The 13343-nt window shown below is 42.9% G+C and overlaps 1 protein-coding gene across 1 annotated transcript in view; it reads right to left on the reverse strand.

Annotated features, from left to right (window-relative positions):
• Positions 1-841: 841 nt before the first annotated feature.
• The window catches only part of GNS (glucosamine (N-acetyl)-6-sulfatase), a 27837-nt gene continuing 15335 nt past the window's right edge, over positions 842-13343 (reverse strand). Inside the window, exons 9-13 of the mRNA XM_069080852.1 lie at positions 10874-10975; positions 9723-9830; positions 8781-8891; positions 7018-7178; positions 842-3524 (exon numbers count right to left, since the gene is read on the reverse strand). Of these exons, the coding sequence (XP_068936953.1) occupies positions 3443-3524; positions 7018-7178; positions 8781-8891; positions 9723-9830; positions 10874-10975 (564 nt within the window). The 3' untranslated portion in view covers positions 842-3442. The remainder of the gene's footprint in view (positions 3525-7017; positions 7179-8780; positions 8892-9722; positions 9831-10873; positions 10976-13343) is intronic.

A 13343-nucleotide genomic window follows, 5' to 3' on the forward strand; every position in this document is an offset into this window, starting at 1 on the left:
TAACTTATTGTTTTTGAGTGTGAAAATTCTAAGTAACCAGAAAATATTACTTCATCTACCATTTCCCTATATGGAACAGCACTCAAGATATTAAATTTCTTTTGAGCTAATTAAGTTCCAAGCTGGACAATTAGTTCACCCTCAGGGCTGGACATTAAAATAAAAATTTATAACCGAATAAATTACCTATCTAGACAGCTAAGTGGCAGTGAAGAATACTGGACTTGAAGAGGAAGGCCAGACTTCAAATCCTAAGATACATAATAGATGAGTGACGCTGGCCAAGTCACAATTCTTCAGTCTCTTTCCCGTCTGGTAAAAATGAAGAATGATAATAATAGCACCTCACAGGATCATATAAACGCTATTATGACTACTATAACACTAATGAGGTCAAGTCAAGCAGCAGTATTCACCTTCACAAATCTGGTTAACTTTGTTTTTGGTCAGATGCTGCAAGTGGTCCCTGGTGAAATGCAACCCTCTGTGTACTCGATGCAAAGTGGGCCATCTTTTCAAATCAACTATATTGTATTAATACTTGGTTAGAGTGTAGACTTATTGGTTATTGGCACCATTCCTCAGCTAGATCTACTGTGGCCTATAACTGAAGCGGGTAAGAGTCTTAGAGTAACGAGATTATAGGAAAAGTTAGTCAATTCAAGGCATAACAGGTGTTGCCTTTTTGATAGGCTTTTCTAGAAAGCCTCGGATATAAAGGGGAATTCCCCATCTGATAAAAGAATAGACCTCTCTTAAACCAAAAAAGTGTAGTTTTAGCATTCATCATTCTGTATTCTAGACTAACTTACGTAGAATAAACACAAAAACAAGGTAACGGTTTCCATTAGACACAGTTTAATTCATTGAAAAGTGCAGCAGTGAACAGGGTCCTTGGAAGGGCACTTTCTAAACCATATGAAACGATACAACAAAGCAGAGGTATGGTTAACAAGACAAATCCGAACAATATAAGTTTTGTAACCAAAGTACAAAAAATGAGTATCTGCTTTGGTTGTCTGGTTAACGGAGACAGTTTTCCAGGGTAAATTCTGGTAAAGTGGTGTTAAAGCCTCACGTAGATGTGGGATGCCTTCCCTTCCCTCCCCCCATCCCACAAAGATGTGACAAGTTATAACATACCACTGAAAGAAGGTAACACTGCTAAGATTTCACTATTTCAAAATCTGTTGTCTTCAGCGAACTTGTAAATTGTGAATCTGACAGATGACTTGAAGGTGAAAGATAAGGCAAGGCCTGTATCCATCTTAACAGTTCCATGGCTCTTGTGTAATAGAAAGTGCAGACTGGACACAGCCATCTTAAAAATTAGCACAAATGTTCCAGTCACAGCGTGGAGGGTCAGAAAGTGGTGGAGAATGACCACCTGGGAGAGATTAAGTCTTTTCCCCCTGGACATGGCACCAGGTTTTAGAATCGTCAATACTACCAAAACCGCCCCCCACCAAAAACAAAGTAATGGTTCCTTTGCCCAAACTTTACAAAGGATGGAAAACCAATTAACAAGGCTTGGGAGATGGAAAAGAGAGAAGCCATTGGGCTTCTCCAACTAACCACTTGAACATTTAGAGGGAATGGTGGCAGTAACACCCCAGGTAGTAGGCTTTATCCTGTTTTTAATGTTTTGTGTGGAAACTCGAGGAAGGAGATTTCTCAATGACTAAATGGGAAAATACATTTCTTTTTACTCAGGGAAAAAGGTAGTATTATTTTTATCAATAAGTATACTGTGCTAGGATCAGTTTGCTTACATATGATTTCACCCTTGTAAAGAATCAAACAATGTAAAGAACAAAAAAGTCAACCCCCACACTGGTCTGTCTTATGCCATTTCAATTTTAAGAATGGCTTCTCAACACTAACCATATATCTCTTCGTGTTGCTATGGGTTTTTCCACAGGTAGAACATGCTGAATTACATATCTAAATCAAGAATACCACATGAAACAGGAATCATGGAAAAGGATAAATCCTATGGCTATTAACCCAGAATTGCTGACTATTGGTGAAAAAACAAGACACTTAAAGCTTCATGTACAACCCCTAAGTAAAGCTAAAATTAATTTTTTTTTTGCCTGAGACGTGAGTCCATTACAAACCACATACTCCCTCTGCCTGTCCTTCTCTAAACTGGTTTTCTGTTTCAAAAAGTAAGTAAATTAGATATCAACACTGCATGGCGTTAAGATCCCCCAAGGTGGGGAGCCTGTTAGTTTTTCTCAACAGGGAGACAGGTTAATAAAACATCAGTCTTCCTCCAATATACAAATGAGGATTAAACCATAGAAAACACTTACAATTCTAAAGTATTTAATGATTTTAGAAAGGAAAGGGGCAGGATTATTTATACTTTCCAGTCAATCGCTGAAGGAGGAAGAAGAAGGGTGGGCAATGGGAACACCCTTGGCTCGGGTGTGAAAAACAGCTTTGCCTGCAAATTGGCACAGAGGAATTGAACAAAAAGTCAGGACTGGCTTAAGAACCAAACTACTTGACAGGTATTTAGTGGAAAAGGTAGTACTCAAATCTGTCAACCTAAAACTAAGCTTCCTATAGCAAGTACTCTAATTCGAACTCTCATGGATGCCCTGCCATGTCACTTCTCAATATCACAGGGAGGAGGACATTCATTTCTTTGTGGGTACAATCAGGGACTGTTAATTGTAACGACACAGAAGCACTTATTTACTTACCAGCAGCTCAAGAGAATTCTCCTTTAAAATACCAGCTATGTGGAATTGGTTTGGTTTTTTTGAATGAAAGTTTGCTGCTGAATTAAGATCATCTGCTTTTCTAGGGAGGATGTCTAAAGCATCAGTCCAGCATTAAAAAAACAAACCCAAAAGATGGGAAAGGCCTGGTTTGTGAAGTCTGGGATGCTGCCACACTCCTGACATGAGAGTTAGTGATATTGCTTATAGTCAAAAGACTATGGCACTTGTTCAATTCAGATCATGAGTCATATTATGGTGATTAGAATTCTATGCTGGCATGGCATTTCTGATACGAAAATGCTGAAAATCTGAAATGCTGAAAGAGGAATGTGCAGGTTAACCTTTGTACCAACAAGGGCAAGAAACTGAAATATTTATCTAAATTCATTTGTAAACTCATTTTTCAGATACAGAACCACAGGTCATCACCAATAACTCTGGGTTCAGAAAAGCATACAGAACCCTCAAATGCCAAGTAAATGGAGCACGGGTGGCCACCTCTGACTGTGGTGGGAACTGGAGTTCACAGTTTTAAAAACATATTGCACAAGGAAGTCAGCTGATTAGGTTTTTTCCAAACAGGATTTAAAGTGAGAAGCCAGTCCAGAAGCTCTTCCAGGAATGGTCTCGACGATTTGGAGAGAGATCTATTATAGTCACTCCAGAGAGAAAAGCAGGAATCCAACTGCATAGGCTAGGAAAAGTTACTACAGAGATGGTTTTAAAAACCTTCGAGTCCTGATACTGCCACCATAACTGCTGAACATGAGACGTGGGTCAAACCTATACCTGAAGGAAGACAGAGGAAAGAAAAAAAAAAAGGTTGCATCAACTCCAGTTAGTTACAAGTAAGAGTTTTCTTTCTACTCTGAGGAAACACTAACAATTCTGCCATTGGAAGAAGGCAGGAGAGAAACAGTCATTGACTTGGACAGGTAACTAGTCTAAGAGGACCGCCTCCTGTAGACACCAGGAAGATCTCATAAAACCTGCAAGGCAATGCATTATCAAAAAACTTTGTATAAGCTGGGTACGATTTGCTGACAGGATGCAGATAAAAGAAACAAAGCACATATGACCGACCGCCAGCCTAAGGATGGGTCTTTTAGGAGGTGAAGGATTGTGAGGGAAGAACATTTTAGGAATAAATGTGATGAGAAGATATGTAAGATATAAGACATATATAATAAATGCTTTGGGAACATTAGTTTTGAGTCTTATTTCAGAAAATCCTGTAATGAAAAAGTTAAACCCTCAGAAAAATTTCAGGCATAGCCTAATGGCTTCATATTAATAACTCCATCAAGCCAGACATTTGAACCAGTTATAAGAGTCTTTAGAAGTCTCCTTTTAAAGCCCCCCACCCCCAACATAATACAGTGGAAAGAACACATTTAGGATTCAGGAGACCTACAATCAATGGATGTCTGTGTGCCCTTGGGAAAGTCATTTCTTTTATTTTTTGTGTCTTGTTTCTTTACTTATCAAATGAGTCAGACTAGACTGTGACCCTCTTCCACTCATTTGATTGTGTACTTTCAAATGCTTTCTTGGTACCTTTTACAATTTCTGAGATACAATAAAAAGATACACAATATATGGTGCTTGGGACCTGAAATGAAGGATGGTGCTCCCAGAAGATGGTTACCTGATGCTATTTGGGTCCTAAGAAAATGAAGAACAAGAACCCCCTTAACCATCGCTACAGGGCTAAGCTAGTGGATGCTTCTGCATTAACACATAGTGGGGTAGGGAAGGGTGCAAGGCAGCAATCTTAGGATCCAGCAATGGAATGGCTGGAGGTCTGGTGGCTGTACTGTAAAGAGTTAGATTTCTACAGTTCTCTATACAAGATGTCATACCATGGCAGCTGCTGAAAGGCAAGTATCCAGGAAAAAATTATTTGTTTTGAAAGCATTCGTTGCTGTAGACATGCAGCTGTTTATCTGGCTTGAGAAATGGCTGCCATGCACACAATGAAAACTACATTTGAAAGTTGCAAAATCAGAGGACAGTTACGCTTACTCCGCAGAGATCTGAGCTTCTTAAGGCAAGGAAACAGCTCCTATAGCTGCATTCCTACTCAACTGGTCTGTGCACAAAGGACCAAGAGCACAAAACTAGAAAGCAAAGTTTCAATCCAGGCCCTAGTGACTTAATACTAAGTTACCTAGCAGGGGTGGGGAGCCTGCGGCCTCCAGGCTACCTGCAGCCCTCTAGGACCTCATGTGCAGCCCCCTGACTGAATCTAAACTTCACAGAACAAATCCCTTTAATGTAAGGATTTATTCTCTACAACTTGAACTCAAAGCGCCACACCCAAAGACCAAGAAGGCCACAGGTTCCCCTGCCTCTCCCAGAAGTCTAAATTGTCAAAACCGTTCTAAAAATTTGAAGTAAAATATGATCTGCTATAAAAGTATCACGTGATAAAATGAGACAATTTAAAGTCAGAATCCCTGATGTGATGAAGAATGGATTTGAGGGGTGCCTAGGTGATGCAGTGAATAGAGCACCGGCCCTGGAGTCAGGAGGACCTGAGTTTGAATCTGGCCTCAGACACTTAATACTTACTAGCTGTGTGACCTTGGGCAAGTCGCTTAACCCCAATTGCCCTGCCTTCCCCCTCCAAAGGAAAAAAAAAAAAGAATGGATTTGAGTATTTCTCTGGTGTGCACATTCTCTCCAGGGATGTAGAGCACAGCCCATCCAGGACTGTTCCTTCTACTTCATTCTTATCCATGTCTTTCTGAAAATCCTCTGCACAGGACCTGCCCAGGGCCTTCCAGGCCTTCCTCCAGGGCAACCTTACCTGTCACATTTGCTATTCTCTAAAAGCAGCAAGATGGCGGTGGTTCCAGGGTCATTATGCTGACCAAGACTTATAAAGCAAACCTGGTAAAGCGCGTGTAAGTACGAGCTGCTTGGAAATGTGAAGTGGACACTGAAAAGAACAAGAGGCCTCTGGGCTCAGGTGTGCTTCCTCCCTCAGTATTTCACACCATCACCCTCCAGCCCAGTCTGGACTCTAGCCCTCGTTCAGCCTTTAGTGCGTTTCCCTGCTGCTGAACGTTTTCTCATCTACAAAAGGACGATGCTGGACTAGATTACTTCCAAAATGACTGCAAGCTCTAATGCTGATTCTAAGGAGCACACTGCCCTAGAATACAAGCTGGGGCTGGGGAAGTCCTCTGGCTACTTACATGGATTCAAATAACTTCTCAAGAGCACGGAGTTTCCAAATTAGTGAGAAAAAAAGAGGCAGGTAGAAACGTCCCCATATCACCCACGGCGATGCATCAGGTGCCACTGAACAGAGCGATGTAAGAGAAGTGAGTTCAGCTGGTGAGAAGCATCACCTGTGACGTGCGGCCTCAGCTTCAGTCTTTTCTTACAGCTCACTGAGTTTAAGAGGTGTGCGTACTACTTCAATAAACCCCGAGTGAAGGCGGGCCGAGATTAAGCGCCTTGCCCGGGGTCGCACGGCTAGGACAGTCTGCAGGATTGGGACTTGGGTCTTCCTGATTCCCAGGCTAAGGCGCTAGGCAGTGCGCCACCTGAACATGGTCATCTAAGCTGACAGTGACGGGTGCCTTCAGGGCAGGGCTATCCTTCCAGCAACTTTTACTCTAGCTACACGACCAGCCCAGTTCCTTTCCAGTTTATACAGCTCCCTCTTTTTCTAATGCCACCAATTACTGTAAGCGTCAGCTGGTGGATCTGCTCCAGTCTACATGTGCCCCCCATAAGCTGCCTTCCCTGCTCTTTGAAGACTTCGGCACTGGTCAGCAGACAGCATCACCAGGAGAACACCAGGCGTCAGGCCCAGTTCATTTAAAGCACAGAGCAATGACCTGGCTGGAATACAGCCTGCTGTCTTCCACCAATTCCAGAGCCTTGCACTCCAACCTACCCACTCATCCAATGGATCTCCTCACAGGCTCCCGAAAGGCCTCCAGGTTCTTACTATGATAAGCAAACTATACGAAGGAAGAAAGATGACAAAGGGGTTTATTTTCTAAATGGTGGAAGGCGCGTGTGACGCTGGCAATGATGCAATGATCTCATACGCGATGCCGCACGGTTTCTGACAGCCTTTCTGAGAGCTTCTTTTCTCATCCCTGATTTGTGGAAAAGGGACTGGTAGAGCTGGGCCTTGTCTCCAGTCTCTGCAGAGCTCCACTTGTGGCAAAAAATAGTGAGTAACCAGGTCTCCCATTAAGGCCACCATATTTACTGAGGATTTATGTTACAATCAATCACAAGAGAAGGAAAACCTTACCCTCGATCAAAAACTCCTGGTGTACGGCACGTTGGTCCAGAACAAGATTCTAACATCATCAGCCGATAATTCATTTTCCCTAAGAGCTCTGGATCTATAGTTTTGGCAATGTTGTCAATCTGATGTGGGTCAGCAGTTAGATTATAGACTTCCACAAACACCTATGATATCAGGGGAGAGAGAAATGGAAAAAAAAGGCTGAATATGTATACTAAAAAACCCCAACAACACTAAAAGTGGATCTCATTCACACAAGTAAAATAGCTAGAAAATTACCACAAACTGTTCATCTGGCTAAGGTGCTACTTATATGAATTTTAAAAAATTATCAGCATAAGTTCAGGTGGATCATCTCTAACATTATTCATTACAACGCATATATTTTAAGATATGCAGTAAAGAAAAAACCAAACAAAAACAAAAATCCCACTTCCTCCAACCTGAGGTTAACTTATGTTTGCTGTTGTGGCAGCTGGCTCCTGCGGCTGTCACCAGACTAAAGCAGTAACCTCAGCTGGGCTGGTCTCTGCTTCCTAGTATGCTTCCCATATGGCTTGTTATGCTTACACTGGACTTGGCTCACCTTCCCTCTGGACATCTTTGAAGCATATTCCTGTGAGTATGCAGATTTGAGAATTCATCAGTAGTTACCTACTAGGTCTGTACTCCATGTAGCATACAGCTATCCAGCTTCCACACTCAATATTTTGTACAGTAATTTTGTACGGGTTTCTTGTGGTATCTATTTTCCTTCCACTTATTTTAAGCACACAACCCACATCCAGACAATATAATTCTCAGCAGGTTTGTAGATGGAACGACAGGTAAGAGGTATGTGATGAACACTGACCAAAACCTGACTTTATCGACACACGTCATGATAAAACTGGATAAGTCCCAGAGCAAATTCTTTTTTTTTTTTTTAAAGCAATCGGGGTTAAGTAACTTGTTCAAGGTTACACAGTCAGTTATTTCTGGGTGTGGTGCTAAGTGTCTGAGCCCAGGATTCGATCCCCAGGTCATCCCGACACTGGAGCCAGTGCTACCTGGCCGCCCCCCAGAGCAAATTCTTATCCTGACTTTGGAGGACATCACAACATAAAAAAACAAAAACTCACAGAAAATAATTTTTACAGGATTTGTACCAATTAATGTCCCTTCATTCCAAAGAATGGAGTTGAAGCCCTTCACCTTCACTCTAATGATGGAATAACAGTAATAACAAGAGAGGAAATTATCATAGCAAGACTAGCACTGGTAGGTTTCATCTATTCTCCTACTTAGGAGAACAAAGGAAGGGAAAGGACCTATGACTCTTCTGGTTAAATGGAACTCTCTTAGGAATAAGCTCCTTCTACTAATGCAAAGTGGCACTTTCTCAGTTTCAGAGATCTGTCTTGGCCTCCAGGAGCTCAGCCACACGGCCGATGTGTCAGAAGGGGGGCTCGAACACAGGTCTTTCTGGCTCTGAGGCTGGCCCTTTCTTTGTTATGCTATGTCATCCCCTGGAGGTGGTCTCATTCAACTAGAGTGAGGTCTCCCCTCACGTAGGTTGGGGACAGATGGCCTTGTTTTGGAGAACACTGCTGTAGGAATGAGTTTATAAAAAGTTAACCTACTGGGTCTTTCTGGTTATGCTGACTTACACTAGGGAGCTCCGTGTCTCCACACACCATCCATAGAATCATTCTACAACAAATGCAGGGCTCTCAAGGAACAATGCACTGGCAAAAGAAACTAGGGGTGGGCCAAGCACGTCTCACCTCTTGATCATCAAATTCACAATACTGTAAATTCCACGACTTTGACATTGTCCTCACACAGGCATATGTGTTGTTATAAGCATCTTCGCACACACAGTCTGGAAAACATTGCTGTCAGAAGATTAAAAATAAAAACAATGAAGACCATATGCTCAGTGACAGATGTCTAGCAGTCTAGATGTCATTCCCAAGGCTGATGGTGGCGGCAATGCTGATCATTAGGATTCTCCACGGGGACAGGAAGTGTGTGTCCTGTGCAATAATCAATAGCAGCAGTTCTCAAAAAGGCCTGGGAGTGGGAGGAAGCAGATACTACTGGATGCCCTAACTGCCACCACCTAAATTTTTAATATGCATATTCTTTCTCCCTCATGGGGAGCTGGGAGTGCCAGCTTTACTAAATTCTTTGTAATTTAAATGGTTTTATATTAAATGGGAAGAAGGTATGGATTCTTTAAAAACTTTTCAGACTCGACACTATAGCCTAAGGAAGAGAACGATTTTACTCTCCAAATACATTTCTCTTTTAGATGGCTGGATGCCACCGCCAGTTGGTAGGCAAGGGATGACTCGGCCTGCCGGATCAGAGTCCATTGCCAAAGCAAGGTTACAGATTTCAGCCCTATTTGGGTTCTCTGTACAATGGCTATAGATGACACACCTACTCTCTGCTCTTTCACAAAGGTCAGCCTTCAGATACAAGAGCACCTCACTACTATGTACTAGGGAGGGGGGGAAGCAGCACCAAATGCTTCACTGATGTGTACATAAGACTAGTAGAGATCGAATTTCTACATTCTCCAAGCGTCCTGTGGGGCACAGAGCAGGAGACCAGGATCTAAGATCAAAGGTTTCAGCAGGGGACATTTCTAGGCCAGTACTTACTTGTAATAAAATTCAAATTACACAAAAGGGGAGGAAAATTAAGCTGCCTCTACTTACACTGACGCCAGGGCCCAGAGCAGGACAAGTTGGGTCGGTGGCATTATAGCCTTCTCCTTGATATTCCACCAGGACATCGGATCTCCAAGTCACATTACTGGTCCCTCTCTAAAAAGGAAACAAAGCTGTTTTCTGTTAAACAATCAATGTCCATCATGGAAAAGAAACACAAATTTCCTTACCCAACTACAGAAAGTTACTCTTGGATCCCAGACTACTGGGTCTCAATTTCTAATTACTAGATTTGAAGCCACATGAGGAAAAAAATGAAACTACAAAACAAAGAAGGCAATGCAAGCATTTAAGCCCTCACTACATGCCAGGGGGCAGTGCCATGCAATAGGGAAACAAAGACAAAACTGAAATAGGCCCCTCCCTCAAGGAGCTTATCCAAGAGCGAATCAGGAAATAAATGTGCATGCAAAATATGAAGAAAATATGAAGAAAACATGGAGTGATTCTTTTTTTTAGGAGGGAGGTGGGAGAAGGGGGAAGGATTGGGGAAAAAAAATTAGGAAAAGCCTTCAGAAGGTGCTGACTGGGGCGAGCTCTGAGTAAAGGAGGAATGCTAATCAGCAGAGGCAAGGTGAGATGGTATGCCGAAAGCAAGAAGCCCAATCTAGCATGTGAAGGAGGGTAGGAAGGTTTGGAAAGGGGGCCTGTGAGGGTTAGGAAGGGCTTTCTTTAGAGCCAGAGGAACTTTACATCTGACTAGAGGTAACAGGGAGTGGCTGGTGATTGAGTGGTAGGGGTGACAGGTGACAGTCAGGCCTGAGCTGCAGCCAAAGTGCCAGCAGCTGAACCGAGAACAGTCTGGAGGGGGAAGACCAGAAGTAGGGAGACTAGCTGGGAGGTGCTAAGAGATCAGGTGAGGGATCAGAGCAGGCCACACGTGCGGACTCTTCTAACGGCTGAGATGGTCAGTGCGAGGCACTTCAGCAAACATACAGCTGAACATCAGATGCTGTTATTATGGCATGGAAAGCAGAACACTGCCTAAGAGGTCTGGCAGATGAGCTGTCTGATGCCCAAATTAATTAAGCCTCTAGAAAGGAGAATGCAGGCAGGGGAAGAAAGTGTGGGTACTTAAGGACTTAGACGTCAATCACCCTGCACTTGCCATCTCACCCTCGTGGAAATGGCAAACTTACCAACAGGGGCAGCAGGGACCTGCCATCCATTTGGGTCTTGTTCAGGTCATAGCCTGCGATGTCCAAAATAGTGGGACCCAAGTCAATGTTGGAGATGAGCATCTGTGGGTACAAAAAGAGAACCTAGAACTCAAAGTTTTAAACAAATGTTTAAAACTGCTTTTTACATGCAACTGGGAGATAAGATATACAGGTACTGAGGTATAAAAACCCATCTCGCCCTATTAGAAAGTTTGGGGAGGAGTCAAGATGGCAGAATAGAAACAGGACCTCCGGTCACAGCTCCGGCTCCCACCATCTCCAATCCATGTGAAAGGGGACTCTGAACAAACTTTGGAGCTGCAGAACCCACAAAATGACACAGAGAAGCTAACCTCCCGCTGAGGACAGCCCAGCAGGTGGGAGGTTTTAGCCCCAGGGAGGGTCTGACCAGCCACTGGCCAGAGGGACTCCAGATCACCAGCAGCTGTGGCTGTTTCCAGAATTATCAACACATAGATGCTAAGGACAAAATGAGAGGTCAGTGCAGTGTAGACTTTTGGGACCCAGTAGCTGGGAGTAGCTTTTGCTGCTGGGGCGAGAAGCCGCTGAGGGCTGCGGCACAACCGCCGCCAGGCAGCTTCAGCTCCTGGCCTGCAGAGTATAGGGGACCAAACACCAGTCTGAGGGGTAATCGCTCTTGCTTTAACCAGCTTGGATCTGGATTGTGGTCTAGGGTGGAGGTCCTGGGGTGTGTATCCAGCTTGCCAGATAGCATGGAGGCCTCAGAGAGGGCACCCAACTAATACCTCCAGCAGCTGAGAAAACCCCAGAGTTCGGAAGTAAGCTCCCTTGTCTGATGGCAGAGTCCTACGTGGCAAAAAGTCCAAAAGTCAAGTAACTGAGTGGCAAAATGAGCAGGCAAAGGAAGCAAACCAAGCAAAGCAATCCAATATTAGACTCCTATTTTGGGGACAAAAAGGATCAAAGCATCGAACAGGAGGAAGACAGTGAAGTCAGAACTCCTGTACCAAAAGCTTCCAAGAAAAATACAAGCTGGTTACAGGCCATAGGGGATCTTAAGAAACAGATAAGAGAAGCGAAGGGAAAATTGGAAAGAGAAATAAGAATGACGCAAGAAAATTATGAAAGGAGAGTTTTCTTTCCTGACTGAGGAAAATAACACCTTAAAAAATAGACTAACTCAAAAAGGCAATGAGGAGAAGAATGCCTTAAAAAGCTGAATTTGCCAGATGGTAAAAGAATCTCAAAAGCTCATTGAGGAGAATCATTGCTTCAGAATTAGATTGGAGCAAATGGAAGCTAATGACTTTATGAGAAATCAAGATGCTGTTAAACAGATCCAAACAAATTAAAGAATAGAAGGCAATATGAAATATCTCATGGGAAAAACCACTGACCTGGAAAATAGATCCAGGAGAGATAATTAAAAAATTATTGTACTACCTGAAAGCCACAATCAAAAAAAGAACCTAGAAATCCTCCTCCAAGAAATTCTCAAGGAAAACTGCCCTGATGTTTTAGTATCAGAGGGCAAAATAGAGGTTGAAAGAATCCACTGATCACCTCCTGAGAAAGATCCCAAAAAGAAAACTCCTAGGAATATTGTAGCCAGGTTCTGGAATTCCCAGATCAAGGAGAGATTACAAGCAGCCAGGAAGAAACAATTAGAATATTGTGGAAATACAATCAAGGATAACTCAGGATCTGGCAGCTTCTACACTGAGGGATCGAAGGGCTTGGAATATGATATTCCGGAGGGCAAAGGAGCTGGGATTAAAACCATGAATCACCTACCCAGCAAAAATGAGTATCATGTTTCAGGGGAAAATATGGTCATTCAGTGGAATAGAGGACTTTCAAGCATTCTTGATGAAAAAACCAGAGTTGAATAGAAAATCTGACATTCAGATACAAGAAGCAAGAGAAGCATGAGAAGCTAAACAGGGAAAATAAATCATAAGGAACTTATCAAAGTTGAACTATTAACATTCCTACATGGAAAAGTGATAATTGTAACTGATGAAACTTTTCTCAGTAGGAAAATAGTTGAAGGGAATGGAAATATATATATATATATATCTCAGAGGATATATGGGCATATGAATACATATGTGAATGCATGTACATATGTGTACAGGTATACATAGAGGGCACAGGACCAATTTAACAGGAAGGGAGGTTACTTAAAAGGTGAAATTAAGAGGTGAGAGAGGCATATAATGAGAGGAGATGGGGAGAAACAGAAAGGGGTAAACTATCTCATGTAGAAGAGGCAAAGGAAAATGGTTACAATGGAGGGGAAGAACAGGAAGGCAAAAGGGAATGGGTCAACCTTATTCCCATTGAATTTGGCTTGAGGAGGGAATGAAATACACACTAAATAGGGTATCTCACCCTATAGGAGAGTAGGGGAGAAGGGGATGGGAGGGGGGGGATGATGGAAGGGAGGGCAGGCTGGGGGGGAGGG

Source organism: Petaurus breviceps, unplaced genomic scaffold (assembly GCF_028583685.1).
Source record: "Petaurus breviceps papuanus isolate PSGF00001 unplaced genomic scaffold, PetGlider_PUasm1.0 154, whole genome shotgun sequence".
Lineage (NCBI taxonomy): Eukaryota > Metazoa > Chordata > Mammalia > Diprotodontia > Petauridae > Petaurus > Petaurus breviceps.